Here is a 25,365-nt window from a genome sequence, read left to right on the forward strand (position 1 = left end):
CACACCAGCCCAGCCAGTGCTGGCTGTCATCGGCCTGACATAGCAGCAGGACACCCGTCAGCCTGACCTCCCCACAAGCAGGGATGTGAAACCCGCCTGGGCTCGGAGCCCGGAAGAGCAGGCACGCCCCCTCTTGTTCACGCTGAGGCTCCACGTGGCTGGCCCTGGGGATGGGTGCAGGAGGACTGGTGTGCTGTGTTCACAGCTCCCGTGTAGCTCTCTGCGCCTATCACACAAACAGCTAAGCGCTCCCCATGACCTGGTATAATGACTCACAGTCTTATCACTGATTGGTCATGAGGTTCTCAAAATATCTTGACAGCAGGAATTAAAAATAGTAAGAGTAGTGGGCACCCAACTCAGTAGAAGTGTCTGAAAGTGTTATTTTCACCCTTCCGTTGAGGACATTCAGGGACCTTCAGTCTGTGGGAGCCGTTCCAGGGAGTGGGCTGGGGGCCACTCTGCCCTCTCTGCTCTTCTTCAGGGGGAGGGTGGCCAGCTGCGCGGTGTGTGGCCAGGATCGTGGTGACCTGGGCATGTGGAAGCCTGGGGTTCAGAACCTTCCTGTGGCTTACCAGATGCAGCAGAACTGGGGTAGCCGCTGACCTCCAACCTGTCAAGGGAGGTTGTTATAACCCATCACGTTCGTTAGGACATGCCTGGCATCTTTCTGGTATCTGTCCACACCACCCCCGACACATCCCTGGATGGATTCTGGGTCAGGGTCCCCTCCAGAGAGCAGGAGGAAGAAGAGTGAAGTGAGTGGAAAGGCAGAAGGTCTGGCTGGGGAGGAGGTAGGGACCAGGGTCGGTGCTTCTGCACCCACGGAGTAGAGCTGAGAGGTGTTTGGAGGAGGGCAGTCTTAACATCACAGGCTGTAGGGATTCTGGGGGCCAGGGGATCCCTCTGTGCTAGGGGTCAGGGAGGGTGTCTCCTTCAGTCCTTGTCAAATGAGATGGAGCCTCTCATCCAGGCCTGCAGCTCACCCTGTGCTCCCTCCCCATCCCCGTCTTCCCCAGAAACTGCCTCCCCGCACCCAGCTGCGGGCCTGCACACCTGTGCCCCGCGGAGCCCAGCCCCATCAGCACAAACCCGCAGCTCCTGGCAGGATCAGAACCACGTTCAAGCACCGTGTTTGGGGTCAACCCGACCCTGCTTAGAAACTTCCCACTTTGTGACCGAAGACCAGTTCTTCAAGCTCCTCTTTCACTTCCGTAACCTCATAGGGCTCCCGTGCAGAACGTGTACTGGAGAGCAAGTGACCGCCTGGTGGTGTACCTGAAAGTGTTATTTTCTCCCTTCCCTGGCTTCCTGGTGTGCAAGCAGCACTCAGGTCCAGCGAGTTGTCATGAAGATGCTGCTGAGTGTGATGGAGGTGACGCCCATGGCCCCCTGGGGAAGGGGGTCCACTGACTCCAGCCTTCCTGACTCCCCAAAGGGTGCCCGTGCATGGAAAGAAAGGATTCCTCGTTGCTTCTGTGGGAAACCAGTGGCTTTCCCGGTGGCTCAGATGGTAAAGAATCTGCCTGCCCTGCAGGCGACCAGGGTTTGATCCCTGGGTTGGGAAGATCCCCTGGAGGGGCGCATGATTACCCGCTCCAGTATTCTTGCCTGGAGCATCCCTTGGACAGAGGAGCCTGGTGGGCTACTGTCTAGAGGGTCTCAAAGAGTCAGACACGACTGAGTGACTAAGACTTTCGCATGACATGACAGTGGTAGAGGAGAAGGTGAATGGACTACAGGACCCGCACATCCTCTTTTGCAAGGTTCCCTGCACCCAGCATGTGAGGTGGTGCCTCCCCCCAACACCTCCTCCCCACAGATCACCTCTGGAGGCAGCACTTGTGGTTTTGTGACCTTGGGGAAGGTAGTGGTGAGGCAAGAGTACCCAGCAGGTCACGCCCTGTGACTGGGTGTCAGTCTCACAGAGTCCAGAGAAACTGGCGTCTGCTGGAGACCTCTGCATCCTTCAGGCCCCGGGAGGTGTCCCGGTGTTGTTTTGTTAGCCAGCCCCAGGTGGGAGAGGATTTGCAATTCAACACTCTGCTCTTTTCCTGAGCCTTGTGACTTGGCCAGGCTCCTGGGTGGAAAGAGAAGCTGCCTGCTCTGGGCTCAGTGTCGCTGGGCCAGCCTCCCAGCTCCTGAAATTAGCCTCCGCAGACACCGTTCTCTGGGTGCTGGGTGGGGAGGCCACTGGAGTCCCCTGCGCCCAGCCATGGAGGAGCAGGACCACGCCTGTGACCCCACCTGGGAACCCCCACAGGCAAAGAGCCGCCCGGACTCACCTTGGTCGTGGGTAAGGGCCAGGGCATGGCCACATGCAAACCCCTCACTCCCTGCCTGGCTGAGGAGTGCAGGTGGGCCCTGTGGGTCTTGTAGAGGATCGGTGCGTCCACATTTTTCCAAAGAAGTGATGGGACCAGCCACTCCCCAGGGGCTCCTGGGATGGAGGCTGCATTTATGGAAGAGGGTTTAGAACTGACTCGAGAAGTCAAGTCGTTTTTCTTTGCCTTGGATGGAGAGTAATAGTGACTGCTTTAATCCCCAAGACAGAGAGTTATTTGAGGACTCCTGCTCAACAGGCCCTGTGCAGGGAATGCTTGCCGGCTTCTGTGTTTGCATGCGGGCAAGGAGGGGAGGCCCCGAGGGTTGAAGTTACGGGATCAACACAGGCATTTGGGCACGGTTGTGTCAGCGGGTGTGATGTGTGTGCTGCGGGCGCCCCTGGACTCCAAAGCCAGAGATTGCACCGTCTGCGTTTTCTATATCTCATCCTAGATGTCCAGGCTTTCTTCAAAGGTAGTTATGTTTGTGTGAAGCCTCAAAATCAAGAGTAGAGGGTGTTCAGATAACCCCAAGTGGAAGTGGGGACCAAAGATGGAGGCTGGACTAGAGTTTGGGCTTGGCTATTTCTTCCAAAGGCTGGGGGTTTGGCCACAGTGAACATAATGTGTTAATGGTAGTGGTTTAGTCGCAAAATTGTGTCTGGCTCTTTGCGACCCCATGGACTGTAGCCTGCCCAGCTCCTCTGTCCATGGGGATGCTCCAGGCAAGAATACTGGAGTGGGTTGCCATTTCCTCCTCCAGGAGATCTTCACGAACCAGGGATCGAATCCTGGTCTCCTGCATTGCAGGCGGATTCTTTACAACTAAGCCATCAGGGAAACCACCAGTGTATCACTCCCCGGCCCCAAATGTCTAGGACACCTTTGACACTCCTGGTCTGGCCCCTAGCTGCAGAGGCTGGTCTGATCCTGGAGGGTTCCATATGCCCTGGAAACAGAGAGAGCTTGGGGTCCATCTCACCTGTGGGGAGAGGGTGAGGTGTGTGGTGTGCATGGAGCAGACACAGCCTCCCGGCTGCCCCTGGTTCCCCGAAGCCCCTGTCATTGTCACTTCAGTCACGTCCACACTCAGGGCAGCTCCTTTCCCTGCAGGGACAGGGGACCTTGCTATTGGTACTCAGGCGGAGATGCGGGGGGCAGGGGGAGCCCGAGAAAGGGCCTCTGGATTCTGCTCCCACCCTTTGCCACTTGGCCCTTTGGGCCGGTGTTTCCTGGGCAGACAGATGCTCAAAGAGGCGGCTGCACAGTGAGCCTCCCTCTGCAGGCGGAGGGCAGGAATGGGAGCAGTCCCCCGCAGTGCTCTGTACATCGACGGCACTCACACTCTAGCTTAACAGATGATTTTGTGGTTCGTCGGAGATTAAGATGGTTGTGTCTTGTTTTCCATTCCTGGAATGTCTCTCTTGAACAGAGCAGCCCTGAGAAGTGCCCCCTTCTTCTCCCAGGTGGGCAGCACTGAGCTCTCGGAAAGCTCTCCCACGTCCACTCCGGGACTGAGTCTCCTTGGCCCTGGGACACAGGTCTTATCATCGTGGCATCTCTCTTGTACAGCCTATCTCTCTCATCCAGTTTCCCCAGGCTGTCAAATGTCATTCCCATCTGACAATGGGGAAACTGAGGTTTTGATGTTGCCCGACAAGTGGCTCGGGGATGGGAGAGGGTGGGGGAGATGGAGGCAGGGTGGTAGCCCAGCCCTGCCATCATTACCCGCACCTGAGGATGCTGTGATCCAAGGAAGCTCTGACAATGTCTGTTTTCTGCTTTTATCTTTGGATTATTAGCAATTTTTCCTGGTTATAAAATTATGTGTATTAGAAAAGGTTTAGATTCTACAGCGGAGTGCAAATATTAATAAGATAATAAAATGCCAATCATTTCACCCGCTTGGGAGGTCGCCTGGGAACTTTGTCAACTGAGGTCGCCCTGTGTTTTCCTGGAGGCTCATTATAATTAAGCCAAGAAAGGATTTCAAAGTCTCTAGTTCTTTTTTCATTTCAACCCCTTCACTGCCCTGTTTGCTCCATTCTAAAATCCCCAAAGCCCTCTGGCTGTCCACTGTGGCCTGGACCCCTTGCTGTGTGACATCTGTGACTGTCGTCCTGGCGGAGGCCGGTGTCCATGGCAGGAGAGGGTGATGGGGGACAGTTTGAGCTGCTGCGCTGGCCCTGCAGACTGTCCACCCCTGGGTGCAGGGTTTAAATGGGCCCAGGAACTTGGGCTTGGCTCCCGCTGGTGCCCACATCCAGGAGAATCTGAACTGCTGAGCTGAAGGGTGGCTGCCGGGCAGGGACCCCGGGAGTCTAACGGGGCTCCAGGGAGAGCGCTGGCCTCCTTCTACTTTGGGGGCTGGGTCCAGCTCTGGGAGGACAGAGGCCAGGTCCTGAGTGAGGCTTCAGCAAAGCTGGACTGGAACACAAAGCAGGAAATCGAGGTGGACGCCCAGATGGACTGCCTGCCATGCAGGAAAGCTTCGGAGGAGGCTGCAAGAGAGCTGGCCAAGCAGGGCAGGAGAGGTGGGAACCGCAGCTGCCGTGGCCAGAAGCCCGGGCTGAGCTGGCTGCTTCTGGGGAGGGTAAGAATGGCTCAGCCATCGTGGGGCACTTTCATTCCTGGAGCCAGGAAAGGGCAGCTGGCCATGCCGAGAGCCCTGGGAGGCACCTGTTAAGTTGGCAACAGCTCCCTGAACACAGGCCACGTCCCTTCCCAGAGGCTGTGAGCTTGATGTCCAGGCTCTGAGCGTGTGCAGAGCCCCGTGGGGCACAGTGATGGGTGAGACCTGGTCCCCACTCGCAGGAGGTCAGGGTGGAGTGTGAGTGGGTGCGTCTGCCAGCTGCCAAGTTCCTGTGGACACAGATCAGGAGGAATTCCTACTGGCAGGGCTGGGGAAGGCGTCTTTGTGAAGCTGGCATCGGAGCCAGGGCTTGGGAGGAGGGTAGGATTTCAATAAACAGAACACATAGGGGGAGGAGTGGCGGGCAGAGACTTCTAGGCCAAGGGTTCAGCCTGAGTGACAGCTGGGCTTTGCGAGAACAGGGTGTTCTCCTAAAGCTAAGTCTGCAAGTTCAGTTCTTCAAGCTGTTTGGGATTTTATGTCTCTTGAGTTGGGGCGTGCGTGGTGATATTCATCTCGGTCAGGTCCCCAGTCTGTGAGAGAAAGCAAACAGTCACAGGCCAAATATGTGGGACTCGGTGTGAATCCAGGGCCACACAGGGCCTGGGCTCAAGCTTAGTTTTACCACTTGTAAGTTTGATTAACTGGAGCCTAAGTTTTCTTATTTGTAAAATGGGACTTAACAATACCTAATAATATAATAATCACAGGGACTTGGTTGCTCGTTGTTGTTCACTTGCGAAGTTGTGTCCGACTCTTTGCAACCCCATGGACTGAAGCACACCAGGCCTCCCTGTCCCTCATCATCTCCTGGAGTTCACCCTGTTTCATGTCCATTGAATCGGTGATGCCATCCAACCATCTCATCCTTTGCCGCCCTCTTCTTCTGCCTGCAATCTTTCCCAGCATCAGAGTCTTTTTCCAAGGAGTTGGCTGTTCGCATCAGGTGGCCAAAGTATCAGAGCTTCAGCACCAAGTGCTTGGTAAATGAGCTATCGTTAGTAAACCTGGGGGAAAAAAATAGCTTGTTACAAGTTGGGTTGTAAATACCAGTGAAGAGAAAATCATTTGCATTTGGACCATTGATCTCAGTACGGTAAAGAGATAATGCACAAAATCAGAGCCCCACTTCCCCTATTATGGACAATTCAGAGTGAGACTTTGTGCAGACCTTTTGGCTCGGCATGCAAGGCCTCTCAAGAGCTTCCTGCTCTTGGCTCTGTCCTCACCTACCACCATCATGTGTTGCCCAGCAAGTGCCTCTCCTCGGAGGCACTGAGCCCATTATGTTAGCTGGGTCTCCAGGGAATGAACATCAGGACCTCAGACCCTTCCTGCCGTCTCCAGCCCCTGAGACTTGGCAAGGGGCTGGACTTCGGGCCCCAACTTCCCAGAGCACATGTCTGCCACTAAACTCCGTTGGCAAAGCTGACCAGAAGCCTGGGCAGAAGCCAGGTCATAGCCTCTAAGACCCCTTTCCTTAGGGACCCTTAGGGCCAGCACCCCTGAAAGTGCTGGGGGCATGTAAGGACAGACTCAGGGACAGCGTCCACCTCTTCCCAGAGGCCCACCCAACTTGAGACACCTGTCTGCCCACCTGATCCAGGCAGGACCCCAAGAGGCTACTGCCTGGGGTCAGCCTGAAACTACTGGCTCCCTGGTTGAGTGATGGGGAGATGGGCAGAGAAAGAAACCAGGAAGCAGTCCCCGCACGTCCCCCTCATGGGAAGCACAGCGCCCTGGGCCCACCCACCAGACTCCTGCTTCCTGTGAGGTCGAGGGGGAGGTCTGGAGCTCCCCCTGGAGGTGGTACTCTGCCACTACAGAGTGCCTACAAACAGAAAAACAGGAAAACCACCACCCCGCCAGATCACAGACAAGTGGTCAATGGGAGTTTTACTAGGGACAGAAACAGAATGAACACAGAAAATCAGTGGTGCAACGTCAGTGATTACTGGGTCAAATCTGAATTCCTCATTAAGTTTGTTTGTGATTAAACTCCTTGCAGGAAACTGTTGTTGGATTACATTCTGCACCGTGCTTTTAAACTCCGACTCTTGCTGCCACCTTCCCTTTCTGTCTGTTCTGTTTTCCTTATATATAACCTCTTCTCTCCTGTTGGGCTGTGAGCCCCGAGGGCAGCCAGAGTGTCTCCATCTTGGTGTTGCCCAGAGCTACTAACACAGTTGTGTTACATGTCTGGGTCAGCTGGATTTATACCTTTTGCCTTGAAGTAATATTGCAGCACCCCCTTTTGCTCTGAAATGGAGTGATCACCCTACCTGGTACACATCTGTAAGGTCATACCTGCATTTGGCTTTGGAGCCATCCCCTCACCCACAGCTTGTTTCCAAAGGCCTTTTCTCACAGTCACTTAAGGGTCCTAGTCATCTCCTCCGGTCAGGGCTAGAGGGGGTTGGAGGACTTTGCATGGCAGTACTGTGTTTCACACAAAGATTAGGGTCTAACGTTAGTGCAGGAGGCAGAAACTGTGTGGTCCGCTTCCCTGAGGATGTTGTTCCTTGCAGACACCATGCCTTGGTGTGTTAGCAGAAAAGCTAAGGGAATAGATTAAATATTAAATAGATTAAGCTGAGTTGGTTGTTCAGTCCTTCAGTTTTGTCTGACTCTTTGGACATCATGGACTGCAGCATGCTAGGCTTCCCTATCCTTCGTCATCTTCTCCAGAAGCTTCTCGCCCTCTCCACTGCAACCACCCTGGTCCAAACCACCTTCACCTCTCTTGTGGGATTAATACAATGACCTCCCAACTGGTCCCCTGCTCCTGCACTGCCCCCTGTGCCCCCAGGACTTCCTGTCTCAGTCAGAGTCAAGGCCAATTCCTTGATGATGCCTGGTCAGATCCCACCCCTCCCTTGCTTTCTGACACAAACTCCTATTCTTCCCCTTGTGGTCTTAGCCCAGCCACACTGGAGTCTTTGTTATTCCTCAAACCTGCCAGTGACCTTCAACCTCAGCAGGGCCTGGACACCCACCAAGCCCTCTGCTCAACCCCCGCCTCCTGCCCAGATGTGCTTTCTCAAGTCAGGATCATTCCTGATGCAGCCAAAAGGTAGAGTTCCACCTCCAGAAGCCAGTACGGATCCAGGGCCAGCCCCAGAGCAGTGAGAACCAGTGTGAAACCAGCCTGTGGTTCACAGCCTTACAGCTCACACTGAATTTTCCAGTGAGTTGTCCTTTTCTTATAGGACAACTTTCTTATAGTAGCTTCTTCTACTATATACTTCATGCAGCTGCTAAGACTCTCAAACCTCACCCCATTTACCCTCATGATAAGCTAACAAAGGTGGTTTATCAGTCCCAGTGGTAAAGGTGAAGAGCCTGAGGATCAGAGAGGCTCAGAGAACCTTGGTGGAGGTTGGACGGGGAGGCCCCGCCCCCGCCTTCTCATCTCTGTAGAGCTTGGGGCCAGGAAGTCTGTGCCCTCCTTAGTGATCAAGCAAAGAAATCGAGGAGAACAATAGGATGGGAAAAATTAGAGATCTCCTTTTAGAAAATTAGAGATATCAAGCGAACATTTCATGCAAAGATGGGCACAATAAAGGACAGAAATGGTATGGACCTAACCAAAGCAAAAAATATTAAGAACAGGTGGCAAGAATACACAGAAGAACTATAAAAAAAGATCTTCATGACCCAGATAACCTCAATGGTGTGATCACTCACCTAGAGCCAGATATTCTGGAATCCAAAGCTTGGTGGGTGTCCAGGCCCCACTGAGGTTGAAGGCCATTACTTTGCAAACAAAGGTCTGTCTAGTCAAAGCTATGGTTTTTCCAGTAGTCATGTATGTGATGTGAGAGTTGGACCATAAAGAAGGCTGAATGCTGAAGAATTGATGCTTTTGAATTGTGGTGTTGGAAAAGACTCTTGAGAGTCCCTTGGACTACAAGGAGGTCAAACCAGTCCATCCTAAAGGAGATCAGTCCTGAGAAGCTTCTGGAGTCGGAGGTCAATGCTGGAATCAAGGAGGAGGTCGAGGCTAGAAATGTAATTTCAGTCCCTGAATCACAGTGTTTAAGAATCCCATATCTGGTGCAACCCTTCATTTAAAAAAAATGTATTTATTTATGGCTGTGGTGGCTCTTTGTTTGGGGCTTTTCTCGAGTTGCAGCAAGCAGGGATACTCTAATTGTGCGTGTTCTCACTGCGGTGGCTTCTCTTATGGAGCACAGGCTCAGTTGTGACACATGAACTTAGTCGCTTCTCAGCGTGTGGGATCCCCCTGGACCAGGGATGTGTTAGGTAGTTAGAACAGAAAAAAAGGAGTCCAAAATAGTGGTGGCTAAAAGACAAAGAAGGGGAAAAGCCCATGAAAATAGAACAATGGAAGGTCCGAGGACCGGAGTGAGACCCTCAGGTGAAGCAAACAACCTTCTTGGCTTGCCCAATTTTCATAAGGCAGGCTCAGGGGGAGGAAAAAAAACATAAAAAGAGGAGCCAAAACTTAACTGCCACGGGCTTTCTTCTCTTCGTGTCTTTTGGGTTGGCCCACCCTCACGCCGAGAGGATGTATGTTCCTTTGCTTGCCAAATAAAACTGAGCTGTAACACTGGTCTGTCCATCTGTCACTTCAAATTTTTGCTGCAGCGAGAAAGAACCAGGGAAATTATAAACCCCCTGGACAGATGGAACCTGTGTCTCCTGCACTGCAGGTGGATTCTTCGACCCTGAACCAGCAGGGAAGCCTGCAACTCCCCAATTTACAGAAGGGGAGGCTGAACCTGTCAAAGGACATGTTTTCTAGGCATGACTATAGATTTAAGGCTACAGTTCCTTCCATGCAGGAAACATAGGTAAATTCAGACACCACCTTGAACTTCTCTTCCCATTTGAATTTGGAGTACACTTAGCCTTGTGTCTTTTTCCAGATATTTCCTTTGTTCCCTTTCTCTCAGCTTCTCATCCCTTCAGCTTCCTCCTGGTGTCTATGCTTATCCAACCGTATTTCTTCATTCAGTTTACGCTCGATTAGTAGAGAATGTGGGGGAGGGATTGCCACTGTCAGTCATCCACTTTTCCTTCAAGGGCTGGCCCAAGTGCAGCCTCTGCCTGGAAACTCCAGCTGGGAGTGATGCTTCCTTCCTAAACCCCCACTTCTGTTTGGAACTTCTAAGCCCCCCACTTCTGTTTGGAATAGACTTGTCGTAGTTGTTCTGAGACTGGTCCCTGGCACATAGCAAGTGCTTGGCGTTTCTAGAAGGAACAGAGAATGAATGAAATGACAAAGTGAGCACCCCCAGGTCTTTATCACTCAATGGCAAGCTTTTGCCTGGTTTCATCTTCATTTACACACTGAGGCTCCCTGACCCCACTTCTAGCACTTACTGGGTGATGCTCCACAGTCCTGCCCTGAACAGGTGGGAAGCCCTTGGAGAGGGAGGAGCCAGAGAATGGGGGGAGCGGTGGGCAGAAACAATTTAGAGATGGCTCCGTAGTTAAGCTCAAGTGAGAAATGGGAGGCGAAGACCAGAATGTCAGGCTGGAAAGACTGGGAAAATGAAAGGCTGGTAGGAAAGGGTGGTGCCAGAGGGTCTGGCCCAGGTGAGTTATTCTGGAATGCCTGAGGTTGGCGGATGTTGGCTTCTGGACAGAGACTGTGTGGTGTGTTTTGTGGGTAAGCAGGCCTGGTTTAAAGGTACAGGAGTGGGGTGCATGGTCACCCCTGCGGCTCTGTGAGCAGCACATAGGCTCACTGGAAAGGTCACACCCATCCCCTGTGAGTCATTTAGAAGATGCCTGCCCCCGAGGCTCCGGTGGGTCAGACACCTTCTTCTGTTGTGGTCTGCCCTGTGTGAAGTGTTATAAATCCATTCCTCACAGGTTGCATGGTTGGAATGTTGTCTAAAGTGATGAATCAATGTGAGTCCTGTCGGACAAGAGCCTGTTTTCCATCTTCCTCCTCTGCCCTGGCTGCCCTGGGCCTGGGCTGTGTTGAGTCCCCGAGAGCAGGATTATCTGAGCCTGGATGTCAGCAGTAATTCTGTCTACTTCCTCCCATCATTCTAAATTCTGCTCTATGTCATGGCTTTTGTTCTATTTGCAAACAGTTTGATTGCTTGAGTTTTTTCGCTAAGCTACTTGAGATCCTTTTTGAATTTGTTAAAGAATATAAGCAAATAATAAACAAAAATTTGGAATAAAAAGACCTTATTATTTTTTTTTAAAGCAGGATGGATGGGAAAGCAGGATGTTATGGAAATGTGATATTCCTGGCCAGTGGGTCTATAGCCTAGGGGGAGGGGCTGAAGAATGGACATCCCTTACAGCAGGGACAGCAAGGGGAGGCAGCAAATTTCAAATTCCTCTGAAACTTGGAAGGATTTATTTTTAGATGAATGAAGAGAGCGAGACTCTGTCTCAGTAGGAGAGCAACGCAGAATTTGAAGGACGTTTCAGATCTAGGCTCTCGGTGTGGCTTTGAGCAGGCCTGCTGTCACCCTGGAGCTATGATTCCTCCCCCATAGGGCTGTCTACTGATGACAGCTGCAGGCACAGGAGTGCCCACTCGGAGGAGCTTAGCTCACTATCATCAACCCTCATCAGGCGCCTTTGTGGAGTGAGGGTGTGGCAGGACTGCTGTGTAAGTTTGCGGTCCGCACAGAGTGCTGGCCCAGGGGTCACCTGGGGCAGAAAGCCACCCTGCCCCCTCCTCACCAACCCTGCTGGGCTCGAGGGCAGAGGGTGCTGGGATGGTCAGGAAGAAGGGGCTCCTCCCTGAAAGCCGTCCATCCCGAGGGTGCTCTTTCTTCCCTCTGCCCAGAGGGGCACTGTGTGCCGGCCGTGGCTCCAGAGCTGGGCCTGACCACAATTTGCAGCACCTGCTGTCCCAGATGTAGAACTCTTGCTATCGGTGACAATGTCAGCAGACTCTTCCTTGTAAATGAAGTAAAAATGGGACAACTTGTGAAATGCTACTCTTGGCACCCTCCCCTCGCAAGCTCCCACATCCACCACCTCCTGCCAAGCCCCGACCCCTGCCGTCTCTCTCTCCTTAGTCACCCAGGGCTCCATGCAACACAGCTTGAACCCCCCCGGAGGAGGAGGCAGCCTCCTGTGGCCCATCCAAGTTGACCATCTGGGAACCACAGACTGGAATTTTTTGGGGAGCAAAACAGAGTGACAGTCTCCGGACTTCAGATTGGTGGGCTGAGCCTGTCTGTTGGCCAGGGCTGGAGGAAGCTGTTTCCTTCCTGTTATGTCCATTGGGTCCTGTGTGTTCCTCCTTTACCCTGTAAAAGCGCATCACTTTCTGTGCTGAGCTTAGTCACATCCGACTCTTTGTGATCCCATGGACTGTAGCCCACCAGGCTCCTCTAACAGAGAGAAAGCCAGTTGCCCAGAGTCACTCATGTAGTTACAGCAGTTCAGTTCAGTCGCTCAGTCGTGTCCGACTCTTTGCAACCCCATGAATCGCAGCACGCCAGGCCTCCCTGTCCATCACCAACTCCCGGAGTTTACTCAAACTCATGCCCATCGAGTCGGTGATGCCATCCAGCCATCTCATCCTCTGTCGTCCCCTTCTCCTCCTGCCCCCAACCCCTCCCAGCCTCAGGGTCTTTTCCAGTGAGTCAACTCTTTGCATGAGGTGGCCAAAGTATTGGAGTTTCAGCTTCAGCATCAGTCCTTCCAATGAACACCCAGGACTGATCTCCTTTAGGATGGACTGGTTGGATCTCCTTGCAGTCCAAGGGACTCTCAAGAGTCTTCTCCAACACCATAGTTCAAAAGCATCAATTTTTCGGTGCTCACAGTCCAACTCTCACATCCATACTTGACACTGGAAAAACCATAGCCTTGACCAGATGGACCTTTGTTGGCAAAGTAATGTCTCTGCTTCTAAATATGCTGTCTAGGTTGGTCATAACTTTCCTTCCAAGGAGTAAGGGTCTTTTAATTTCATGGCTGCAATCACCATCTGCTGTGATTTTGGAGCCCCCCAAAATAAAGTCTGACACTGTTTCCACTGTCTCCCCATCTATTTCCCATGAAGTGATGGGACTGGATGCCATGATCTTAGTTTTCTGAATGTTGAGCTTTAAGCCAACTTTTTCACTCTCCTCTTTCTCTTTCATCAAGAGGCTTTTTAGTTCCTCTTCACTTTCTGCCATAAGGGTGGTGTCATCTGCATATCTGAAGTTATTGATATTTCTCCCGGCAATCTTGATTCCAGCTTGTGCTTCTTCCAGCCAAGCGTTTCTCAGGATGTACTCTGCATAGAAGTTAAATAAGCAGGGTGACAATATACAGCCTTGACGTACTCCTTTTCCTATTTGGAACCAGTCTGTTGTTCCATGTCCAGTTCTAACTGTTGCTTCCTGACCTGCATACAGGTTTCTCAAGAGGCAGGTCAGGGGGTCTAGTATTCCCATCTCTTTCAGAATTTTCCACAGTTTATTGTGGTCCACACAGTCGAAGGCTTTGGCGTAGTCAATAAAGTTACTTCAGAGCCGGTATTAAAACCTACATCTGATTCCCTTTTCCACTGTCTCTTGACTCCATTTTAGCAATAGATGTTTAATGAAAAACACTGGATCAGCTGTTAAGATATGTGATTCTAGACCAGGACCCGATGGACTGTAGCCCACCAGGCTCCTCTGTCCATGGGATTCTCCAGGCAAGAGTACTGTGGTGGGTTGCCATGCCCTCCTTCAGGTCATCTTCCCAACCCAGGGATTGAACCCGGATCTCCCACATTGCAGGTGGAATCTTTAACGTCTGAGCCACCAGGGCACCCCAAGAATATTGGGTATCCTAACTGCTGTCATTCAGGGTCTGGTGTCCTGAGCCAGAAATGCCCTCTAGAGGGCGCTGTGACAGCGGGACCCAGGACAGGGCACAGCTGGATAGGGACCATGTCCTCTCCTCCTACAAGTAAGGGCAAATGAAAACTGAATCAATACATAAAGCCTTCCAGCCAACAATCAGAGAGTTTTGTTGAAATTCTTGAGTGAATTATTTTTATCTGAGCTGATTTGAACTTCAAATAGTTCAAGATAAAGGAAATGGGGACTTGGGCTAGCTAATATCTTCCCCTGATCTGACATGGGCAGAAGCTGTGTTTATTAATAGCCCCTTGATGGACACTTCACAGTGAAAGGTGAAGCAAGATGGGATCAAGTTTATGGCTTTTATCCAGTTAGCAATGCCCAGTGGGTGAAATGTTACCAGATGGAAAGAGAAAGAACAGTGAGTCTTACAGGCTTCACTCTGAGCCGCTACCTTGTAGAATAGTATTTTTCGAAACACAGTTATTTGCAATTTATGGATAAATAATTTAAAGTGCTTTAAAAATGACAAATGTCTAGGTTTATTATTGTTGGTGTTGTTTATTGAGTGCTTTCTGTATGCTAGGCACCTAATAAAGCATTTTCTTTTTGTCATCAATCTTCTTAAAAACCATTGTTGAAAAAAAAAAAACCATTGTTGTTGCTATTCAGTCGCTGTGTCTGACTCTTTGTGACCCCCGCATGGGCTGCAATCCGCCGGGCCTCCCTGTCCTTCAGTATCTCCTGGAATTCGCCCAAGTCCATGTTCGTTGAACCGGTGATGCCATCCAACCATCTCATCCTCTGTTGCCCCCTTCTCCTCCTGCAATCTTTCCCAGCATCAGGGTCTTTTCCAGTGAGTCAGCTCTTCGCCTCAGGTGGCCGAAGTATTGGAGCGTCATAAGAACCACGTGGGTAGATTATTAGCCTCAGTTTATACACAGAGGTACTGAGAGACATTACTTAATTGGGCTGAGGTCTCACAACCAGGAGTGAAATGATTATTTCTGTGCTAGTCTCCTGCTGCTAAGATCTATTCTCTCCCCTGGAAATGCTGCCTTCCTATTTTACTTTGGAAGCTTTCACAGGACTGAGCTCTGGCTTTCATGGGAGCCAGTCTCCCAGCTGCGCATCTCTGCTCAGCCCTGAAACTCAGGGTTAGAGATTTGCTTTTCCAGTAGCGACCATCTCACTTGAATGACAGTCATTTTCCAACTGACCCTGGTACCAGTGCCTCTTCCTAGGATGATATAGGGGTGGTGGCGGGGAACAAGAAAGACATGTTCCCTGTGGGTCCTGCCCTTGGAAATTTTCTGGATGAGAGAACACTTCATGATGTATGGGATTCTCAAATGTTGGTTGAGAGGGGACCTTGCTGACTGTCATGTAATGTAGTCTTACACTCACAGCTAGTCTTGTGGGAGTCTTGTGGTCATTCCCAGTCCTGGTTATCAGACTCACAGAGTTTCTGAATAATATAGACTCACAATCTGTGGGGTTCAGCCTCACAAGATTATATACAAACATATACACAAATATCAGTTCAGTTCAGTTGCTCAGTCATGTCTGACTCTTGGTGCCAGACTTCCCTGTCCATCACTGACTCTTGGAGCTTGCTCTAACTCATGTCCATCGAGTAGGTGATGCCCTCCAACCATCTCATCCTCTGTTGTCCCCTTCTCCTCCTGCCTTCAATCTTCCCAGTTTCAAGGTCTTTTCTAATGAGTCAGTTCTTTGCATCAGGTGGCCAAAGTATTGGAGCTTCAGCATAAGTCTTTCCAGTGAACATTCAGGATTGAGTTCCTTTAGGATTGACTGGTTTGATCTTCTTGCAGTCCAAGGGACTCTCAAGAGTCTTCTCCAAGAACATAGTTCAAAAACATCAAATATGTTTGTGTATTAATATATAGATTTAAGCATAATAAATATATGATTTATAATGGTTATGAATATTATATATAACATTTTATATATTGTTTATATTACATACACTTTTTTAGTGTCTATGTCTCTTTACCAGGCATGCAGACAGTGTTTATGACCCTCTTTCATCTGTTCTTCTCCAGATATGCTTGACTTCTTCCATTTACTCTTTGTTGTGAGATGAGATGTGATTTCTGCTTCTGTTGACACCCACTTGTACTCTTCAGAAGGAGTCTATTTTGTCAGTGTCCTTCTTTAAGTTTTATCTGACCAGTACAATGTATAATGGCCCCTGGTCTTATTCTAGATTTAAATATCTCTTACTGTTTTCTAAGATCAAAGCATTCAGAGTTACTTAATAACTACTGAAGGCTAGGCCTTTTCTATCAGTTACACAATGGACTTTTTGAGTCTTAGTATATCTGTCTTGGGCTTCCCAGGTGGCACTAGAGATAAAGAACCTGCCTGCCAATGCAGGAGACTCAGGGTTGATCTCTGTGTTGGGAGGAGGAAATGACAGCCCACTCCAATATTCTTGCCTGGGAAATCCCACTGGACAGAGGGGCCTGATAGGCTATAGTCCATGGAGTCACAGAGTCGGACATGACTTAGCAACTGAACAAAAACCAGGACTTCCTATAAAAATGCCACTGGAAAGGTGGGTCCCACTTCCTTCTGCTTGCTTTGGCTCTGGCACTTACTGACATTGTGACTTCAGAAAGTCCCTCTGCACTTGAATGGCCTCATCTGTAAAATGGGCTACTGTGAGAGGGTAAATGATGTAATGCATACTTCCCACCTACCAGAATGACCTGGGAGCTTTGCGAAGCTCCCACTAGAGAGTTTGATTCAATAGGTTAGAGTGGGGCCTGGAATAAAGAATGTGAGTGACTTTTCCAGTCATTTCTGATGAGCGAGCAGGTTTAGATCCTGAATCACTGCATTTGTAGAGTGCTTAGCACACATTCCGTGCCCTGCAAGGGCCCCCACATCCTTTTCTTCTCCCATATCCCTCCTCTCCTTTCCTCTGAGACACTTAGGGCTCTGGTGCTGCCCACTTTGTATCCCAGAGGACAACCACAGGAAGAAACTCATTTAAAATGCTCTTCTCCAGATGTTTGCCTTTGATACAAATAGAAGAAAGAGCAATGCTAAGTTCAAAGTTTCTGTTTAAATTTCCCTGCCACTACCAGGTCTATCTTCTGTACCCTTTGATAAGCCCCACGATACAGAGAGATTGAGGGCAGGAGGAGAAGGGGGTGACAGAGGATGAGATGGTTGGGGGCATCACTGACTCAGTGGACCTGAGTTTGAGCAAGCTCTTGGAGATGGTGAAGGACAGGGAAGCCTGATGTGCTGCAGTCCTTGGGGTTGCAAAGAGTCAGACACAACTTAGCGACTGAACAACAACAATGATACAGAGACAAGATCCTGCCTGAGATCTTGGGATTATATTGTGGCCTGAGAAACCTAAGACATCAAGATCAGCCATAGTGGGCGAGATATCTTCTTTGGGTCAGGTGGCAAGCTTCCTCATGCACTTCAAATACCCCAGAAGCTTTCTCAGGTTTGTGTCCAGTTGTAAATTGAAGGAGGCTGTGAGGTCATTGTGGCAGACAAAGTGGACCCAGCAGGTGGAGCTAGAGAGTCAGAGCCATCGAAAAGCCAGAGAGCTGGTCCTGGGGTCTCAGGAAGACGAGGTGGGGCAGTCGTCTTTGGCAAAGGTCGTGTATCAGAATCCCTGAACAACTTGTTTAAAAAAAAAAAAAAGACTATAAAATTCCAGATCCCATCCCTACGGAATCCAGCTGTTGGCATTAACTAATTGCCCACGTAACTGTGACGTACTCCCAGTTTGGGAAGCATTGATGTAGAGATTCTGCAATGATCTAGATGTGGTCCAGGCACATAAATGTGAGCCTGTCTGAGTTGCGAGCTGTGCGCTGGCCCTCAGACCAGCGGGAGCATCAGTAACACCTGGATGCCAATCAAAAGTGCAGACTCAGATTCTACCCCAGACCTGCTGGGTCATAACCTGCCTTCTTCAGAAGAGCGAGCCCTCTGGCTGACTCAGAAGTGGATCAGAGTGCGAGGTCACAGAGAGTGGGGCTTCCCGTTTACCTGGGAACCTGTCCCTGGAATGGGAGATCCGGAAGACCCAGTCTGTGCTTTGTCCTTGGCACCTCTCTGAGCCTCAGTTTCTTCATCTTTATTGTACCTCCTTCTCAAGGTTGTTAAGGGAACTAATGCTCAAATCCTGTATTAGACTGTGAATTCTTTGAGACAAGGTCCATGTATTTAAAAAATTTCCCCTTGCCTAATGCCTAGCATTGAGCAAATCGGTCGTTTTGGCACACAGAATGATAGACTCCTCCAAGCAGAAAATACTTTGTGGATTGTTTCCTGTTCTATAAACAAGGAACGCTGTGAATGGATGAGGAAGGCATGGTGAGGTTGACAGACATTTCTAGGGTCGGACACTCATTGGAAGGACTGACGCTAAAGCTGAAACTCCAATACTTTGGCCACCTGATGTGAAGAACTGGCTCATTGGAAAAGACCCTGATGCTGGGAAAGATTGAAGGCAGGAGGAGAAGGGGACGACAGAGGATGAGATGGTTGGATGGCATCACCCACTCAGTGGACATGACTTTGGGTAAACTCTGGGAGTTGGGGATGGACAGGGAAGCCTGGCGTGCTGCAGTCCATGGGGTCACGACTAAACTGAACTGAACTGACAATTATTGGCACATGGGCTTCATGGGAGAACACCTGTTCTCTGTGAGTTCTCCTTCTCTTGGCTCCCCAAAGCTGAGCTCAGCCCCCTGTCTTCGTGAGGGTCCCCTGCCCCTCTGACCAGCCATCTCTGTACCCTCTGAACTTCTGTGCCACTGACTGTTGGTGTCTCTCATCCACCCATGCCTCCCCAACTGGCCTCCTCGTATGTCCTGTCTGCCCTGTGTTTTTTTCTGGAAGCTGCTGTGTTGTCTCACTGTATATTTCAAGCTCTTGGAGGGCAGGGCCAGGGTTCTTTTGGTCCCCATCTGCTCCCCAGCCCAATACCTAGCACAGGACTGAGTACATGATAGTCAGTGCTAACTTGCTGAATATCTGTTAATGTTTTAAAATATTAAATCTTTCATATATCCATGATGCAGAATAATATAACGAACATTTGCATCTCTATTACTGCTTTAAAAAAAAAAGGGATTATTACAGTTGAAAGGCTCAATGTACCATTCTCCAATCATTTTTTAAGTGTCTGTGTATCACCATGACAGCCCATTATCTGTGACATCATATGGTTTACTTGTTTGATTTTGCTGCTCATCAAATGAGCATCTTAAAACCAAGGACCAAGTCAGTCAGGAGACTATTTATCATTTAGTTCCAGTCACTCAAGAATATTTATTAAGAACCTTTTGTATGCCAAGAACTGTGCTAGAAACTTGGGATGCATCAGGGAACAAATCTGACCAAAACAAAACAAATAAAAAATGAAGTCTTGCTCTCATGGAGTTCACAACTGGACAATCTATAAACAATAAGTATAATAAATATCTAATGTGTTAGAGTTAAAAGTGCAATGGAAAAAAAAAATAGCCCATGGATCAGAGATTGTAAGGTGAGAGGGCAGACTGTAGTTAAGAGTGGCTTGTTGCGAAGGTGATATTTCAGCAAAGACTTGAAGGAGATGAAAGTTGGTCACTTTTTTTGCAGGGAAAGGTTTTCCCAGTGGGGAGAATAACCAGTAAGGATCTTTGCTGTTGTTGTCTAAGACAGAGCATTTGGGGACCAGCAAATAGACCAGCGTGGCTGGAATGGAATGCAAGGGAGGTGGGGCATCGGGAGGTGAAGTCAGGGCCAGGGTGGGGGTGGGGTGGAGAAGGGAACTTTTAGAGTTTTCCAGGCCACTGTCAGCACTTTGGCTTTTATTTTGGCCACTGCAAGGTCCAAGCTGAGCAGTGATGTTTTCTGACCTCTTGGGTTGCAGTGTGGAGAGTAGATTGGAGAAGCAGAAAGTCAATATAGGAGGCCACTGTCATGAAGGAGAAGACAGATAAGGGGGTTTGGACTAAGGGGAGAGCTGTGAAGGAGGTGAGAAGTGATCAGATCCTGGACACGTCCTGAGGACAGAGCCACTGGGATTTCCTGGTGAATCAGATGTGATGTGAGAGGAGAGAAGAATGCCCAAGCACCTAAAAGGCTACAGTGACCATCAGCCGAGACAAGGGAAGCCGCGGGCAGAGCGGTATGGGGGTCGCTGGAGATCTGCACATGCTGACTTGGAGAATGCTGCTAGGTTTCACATTTGGAGATAACGAGCAGGCAGTTGAATATATGATTCTGGACTCTGTAGAGAGACTGAAGTTGGAGATACACATTTGGGATACTGCAGGTATTTGAAGCCACAAGACTGGATGAGGTCACCGTGGGAGTCAGTCAGCTCGAAAAGAGGAACTTGGTCTGGTCCCTGGAGGGCAGAGGAGAGACCTGCAAGAAAACGACAGCCAACACTGGAGCAGGAGGAACAACCAAGGGATTTTGGTGCTCTGGAGGCCAGAGGAGGAAGTGTTTCAAGGACAAGGGAGTGAAATGGTGTCCAACATTGTTGATGGTTGAAAAGCACAAGTTAAAGACTGAGAAAGGTCCATTGCATTTAGCAACCTGGATGCTCTTGGCGACCTCGATGAAGACAGTTCTGGTGAAATTGTGAAGGAGGCAGGGGAATCAGACTAGAACGGTTTAAGAAAGGAACAAGCAGAATAAAACCGAAGAAAACAGGCAGAGGCATTTGCTGGAAAGGGAACCGGAAATGGGCAGTAGCTGGCAGGGGAATCCAGGGAAGAGAGGGGCTTTGCTGGGCACTGAACAGACAAGACAAGAGGATAGCATGTTCCCTTGTTGATCGAATGGATCAACAGCGGATATGGGAAAGTTGATGATGTGCTAAGAGGGGCTTCTCTCTGTTCCTGGTGTGGTGGCAGCAGGCCTACTTCCTAAGCCCTGATGCAAAGGCTGGTGCAGCCTCTGGGCTTTCCAGCCAGATGGGGAGAATCAGGAGCAAAGCCAGCTTCATCCTCAGCCCTGACAGCCTGGCATGGCCCGAGGGTGCCCCTTCCTGGCCCTGAATCAAGCCGCAGGCACCAGGAGCACCTTCTCTGAGCTCGGAGCCTTCGTGCTCCTTTCCCTGCTGTGGGAGATTCCTCCCCCTCCCGGCCTTGAGACCACCACCCACCTTCACGGGTGAGTTCAGCTGTCGCTCCCCTGGGGCCCTCCCTGTGATCCTATCCTTTCATGCCCTCTGTTACACGGTTTTCCAGGTTGGCAGGGACCCCTTCAGAGCAGGGAACCCCCTACCCTATCTCTGGGTCCCCAGCCTCTGGCCCAGGGGAAGGTGTTTTACCCAAGAGCGGGGCTGCATCCTGTTAAGAGCAGGCGCATGGTCCCCTCACTCGGGTCCCAGGGAGGAGGCACCCACTTCCGTGGAGCTCTGGTTTATTCCCTTTCTGTTTCTAAAGTGAAGCCATCATTCAAATAGGCAGCCCCCCAAACCCCAGGCTCCCCGTGTGTGCCCTGAGGCCAGCCCCCTGCACATCCCAGAGGCCTCGCCCAGCTCCTGTGTTTTGGCAACCCTGGGCTCTGACCTCCCACCAGGCTGGGGCAGCAGCAGCTCCTGGGGACTGGAAGCCAAGCTGGGGTGGAGGGGGGGCAGGAAGGAGAGCCCTCGGCCACTCTGGGCCCCCCCAGGCCTTGGCTCCTACTTCTCAATGCCTTGGCTTGAAAGCACGGCCAGCCAGAGGAGTCTGCACATCACGACCAAGGGATTCGGCCTGTTTTCCCAGCCCTGGGAAGCTGGCGTTCGCCGAACCTCGGGGACCTGCTGGTTTCTTTCTTGCTTGTTGTTGATAGTGACGAGGCTTGGCCCGGGGACAGGGAAAGGCCACCATCACAGGCAGGCTGAATGGAGGAGCTCTTGGTTGGCCATCTTGCTGGCTGAAAAACCTCTCCCACCTAATTTACCTCTTCGCTGTGGGAACCTGCCAGAGCTTGGTGCCAAGCCCCTCCTGTGTCCACCCCGATTACAACCCCTCCTGCCCATCCCCCCGCAAGCCCCTCTCCAGGGTCCAGTCCACCCCCAGGGGGAGGGTGTCATGCTTCTCTCAGCTTTGAGTAACATCCCAGCCTGGAAGCGCCCAGCTTTGCCTGCAGTCCTGGCCAGGGTGTAGGCAGCTCGATGGTCAGAGAGCATCACTGTGTCCAGCGCTTGAACCACAAAGTTGTCAGTTTCTCCTGAGCAACAGACAATCTTTCCATCCGATGCCCACCTCCCTGCATGCATGTGTGCTAAGTCGCTTCAGTCCTACTCTTTTCGACCTCATGTACTGTAGCGCGCCTGGCCACTCTGTCTATGGAATTCTCCAGCCAGGAATACTGGAGTGGGTTGACATGCCCTCCTCCAGGGGTTCTTCCTGACCCAGGGATCAAACCTGCATCTCTAATGTACCCTGCATTGGCAGGCGGGTTCTTTACCACAAGTGCCACCTGGGAAGCCGGCCCACCTCCCCCTGCAGGTCCCAGATGCACAAGGATGTGGATGTCTGTCTTCTGGGTCAGTTCAGCGCCTGGTGCTCTGGGACAGGGCTGGAGGCAGGGCTGGGGAGGGGCTGGGGGCAGAGCTGGAGTCCTTGGGGGCACGGTGTGTCCTGTCCTGTCCTGATTCTTCTGCTGTCGGCTCCTCTTGCCCGCGGCCTGCGCTCCAGCCTGGCAGGGGGCCAGCGGTATCAGGAGACCAGATGCTTTCGTAGAAGGAACTCGATGTACGCAGGGTCAAGAGGCTTTCTCTGGGTTCTTTATGTAAAAGTCCTCCCCGGAATCAGTGCTGCTGTGACTGGCTCCCACCTCGCCCGCCCCTTCCAAGAACACCAAGAACAGAGTCACGTGGATCTGTCTTCGGAGGCAGCAGTTGCTTCACCTCCTTGGTGGTTGTTTCTGCACAGAAACCCGCTCACTTTTGAACTGGTGGATCAGGTTCGGACTCTTTTCCCCCAAACACTCCTTCCGACCTTATTCTCCACCATTCCCACCCTCCCATCATAAACTGTTTTTCTCACAGAGCAACTGAATTTGCTGAGTGTATTTAATCTGTGGACACTGTAGGTAAAAGGTTTGCTCTGTTTATTCTGTCTAAAGGCTGTTTGTATCTTAGAAGATGAGCTTATTAATTCAGACAAATATTTGAACTGGAAGGACTGTATTATTGTGTCTCTTTAAAAAAGTATATCTACATAAAACCTTTCTAAGGGGCACTTGCTTGCTGAGGCCAAGTCATGATTTGTAGTGGAAAAGAATAAAGTGTGTTATAAGCTGATCTGTGCTCCTCTTTGGGAGAACAAAATTTGACTTCATGGGCTGTGCGGTTTCCAATTCTTTGGGGAAACGCTGCCAGGGTTGGATGTCACCTCACGCTCCACCGCCTCCGTGACTTAAGGGGTCTGAGTCGCTGGAAGATGTTCAGGAGAAAGATGATAAAACAGAGAGAACATAGAAACTGAAGTTCCCTGCTTCCCGATGGTCGTGGGTCATGAGCATTGACATGTGAAATGCAAAGCCTTTGAGGAATCGCTCTCTACTGTGTTGAGAAACTATAAGTGCTGTTAATATAAATATGGTCTGTGTGCCAGTTGACCACACCTGCGGTTACATCATTCACTCATTCTCTCATTCAGACATTCAACATAATGGCCATCGAGTGGCCACATGTACTGGGCTCTAAACAGAAAGAAGAGCAAGCTGGTGGCTGGTGTTAGGGAGCTCCCAGTCCAGTGGGGGACAGGCAGGCAAGGCAAGTTGAGAGGTGTATTGTTAAGAACAAGGTGCTAAGGAAATGACGTGGAAATGATTGATGGCACCTGCAGGAGCTGGGTCAGGCAGCACAAAACAGATGGAGGGTGAGTAGGTAGGGGGTGAGTCGGACAGAATGACCTAGGGTAGAAAGAGCCTGTCGGCTGTGTGGCCTTGGGAAAATCACTCGACCTTTCTGAAACTTGGCTTCACCAATAAAAACCAGGATGGTGATACCCACAACACTTAGAGAGGAATGATGAGAATTTGAATGTAGGAAGCACCTGGTGCAGCACGGGACACACAGTAGGTGTGTGTTATGGCTCCACTCTCATCTCTGAATCACTCAAGCAATCAAGGCTTAGTCACCTTTGCAATTGTCCTGATGATGAACTCAGTACCTAGACAGGGCAGGACAGGTAGGAAATAATTAGTGACCAGACGTGACTAACCTTGTGCTCGCCGGTTTCTCTGCTCTGAACTGCAACAGCGCCCTTCTGGAGAGGGAAATGGCAACCCACTCCAGTATTCTTGCCTAAAGAATCCTGTGGACAGAGGAGCCTGGTGGGCTGCCGTCTATGGGGCTGCGCAGAGTTGGACACGACTGAAGTGACTTAGTGGCAGCAGCAACAGTGCTCAAGCTTGTTCACAGCCCCTGGCAGAGGAGACACGCACAGTGAACTCTCAGCACTTGTGAGAAGCTTCACCAGAGCTTAATTCTGTCATTAAATTATACATACTGGTCACCATCATAATAATATGACATTTATTGAATGTGTGCTATGAAGCTGTTTTGGGGCTAAGTGCTTTAATTTCATTTACATTCAATCCTCATCATAACAATGTAGTTTTATCCCCATTTTACAGGTGAAAAAGTTGAAGCACAGAAAAGTTAAGGAACTAGATCAAGGTCACACAGATAGTCTGTTATGGATCTAGGATTTGAGCTGGTCGGATTCTAGAATCTGTTTTAGTCACCCTGTAAAAAACGACTTGAAATGCTGATCAGTGTATCCAAGGCTGATGTGTCCCTTCTGGTTGGTTGGGTGTCTCTTTGGTTTGGGCAGTGACTATACTAAAACTGTTTCTCAACTATTTTGTGTCATCTCCCTGGTTCGGTCTCGTACCTCGTCGCCATAGCACAGACAGATGAGTTCTCCTGTTTTCATTCATTTTTACCACCCTCCCTCCCTCTGTCCTGGGCTTCCCTCGTGGCTCAGCTGGTAAAGAATCTGCCTACAATGTGGGAGACCTGGGTTTGATCCTTGGGTTGGGAAGATCCCCTGGAGAAGGAAAAGGCTACCCACTCCAGTATTCTGGCCTGGAGAATTCCATGGACTGTACAGTCCATGGGGTCGCAAAGAGTCAGACATGACTGAGCGACTTTCACTTCACTCCCTCTGCCCCAGACTTCCTGTGGTTCCTTCCACTAGTCTCCTCATTCAGACTTGAATTGATGTCTTGCCTTCCCCAGGGGACGGTGGAGATGGGAAATGTGGTTGACTGGCCCCCAGGGTTGGAGACCACACCTGTTATTTCTGCCCTAGGATGTCCCCTGAATGAGTTACTGAACACACAGGTATCATCATCTGCTCAGTGAAAAGGGATTTCAAGATTGTGTAGTTTGGGGAAATGCTGTATTTTATATTCTCTTTATTAGACTGATAGCTTTCAATGAGCTAGTAAGGGTGCTAAGAAGCTATGCTGGAATAAATCTTTATCTCCCCTTTATCTGATGTTTCCAAATTTATCTGCTCCACCTCAGAACTGGTTTTTGCATGGGCTTCCCTGGTGGCACAGACAGTAAAGTATCTGCCTGCAATGCAGGAGACCCAGGTTCTGTCTCTGGGTT

The 25,365-nt window shown here is 50.4% G+C and overlaps 1 protein-coding gene across 1 annotated transcript in view; it reads left to right on the forward strand.

Annotated features, from left to right (window-relative positions):
* The first annotated feature begins 2,180 nt into the window (after positions 1-2,180).
* LPIN1 (lipin 1) overlaps positions 2,181-25,365 on the forward strand; it is a 125,399-nt gene continuing 102,214 nt past the window's right edge. Inside the window, exon 1 of the mRNA XM_065928598.1 lies at positions 2,181-2,296. Within this exon, the coding sequence (XP_065784670.1) occupies positions 2,216-2,296 (81 nt within the window). The 5' untranslated portion in view covers positions 2,181-2,215. The remainder of the gene's footprint in view (positions 2,297-25,365) is intronic.

The sequence above is a fragment of the Muntiacus reevesi genome, chromosome 3, assembly GCF_963930625.1.
Source record: "Muntiacus reevesi chromosome 3, mMunRee1.1, whole genome shotgun sequence".
In the NCBI taxonomy this organism is placed as follows: Eukaryota; Metazoa; Chordata; class Mammalia; order Artiodactyla; family Cervidae; genus Muntiacus; species Muntiacus reevesi.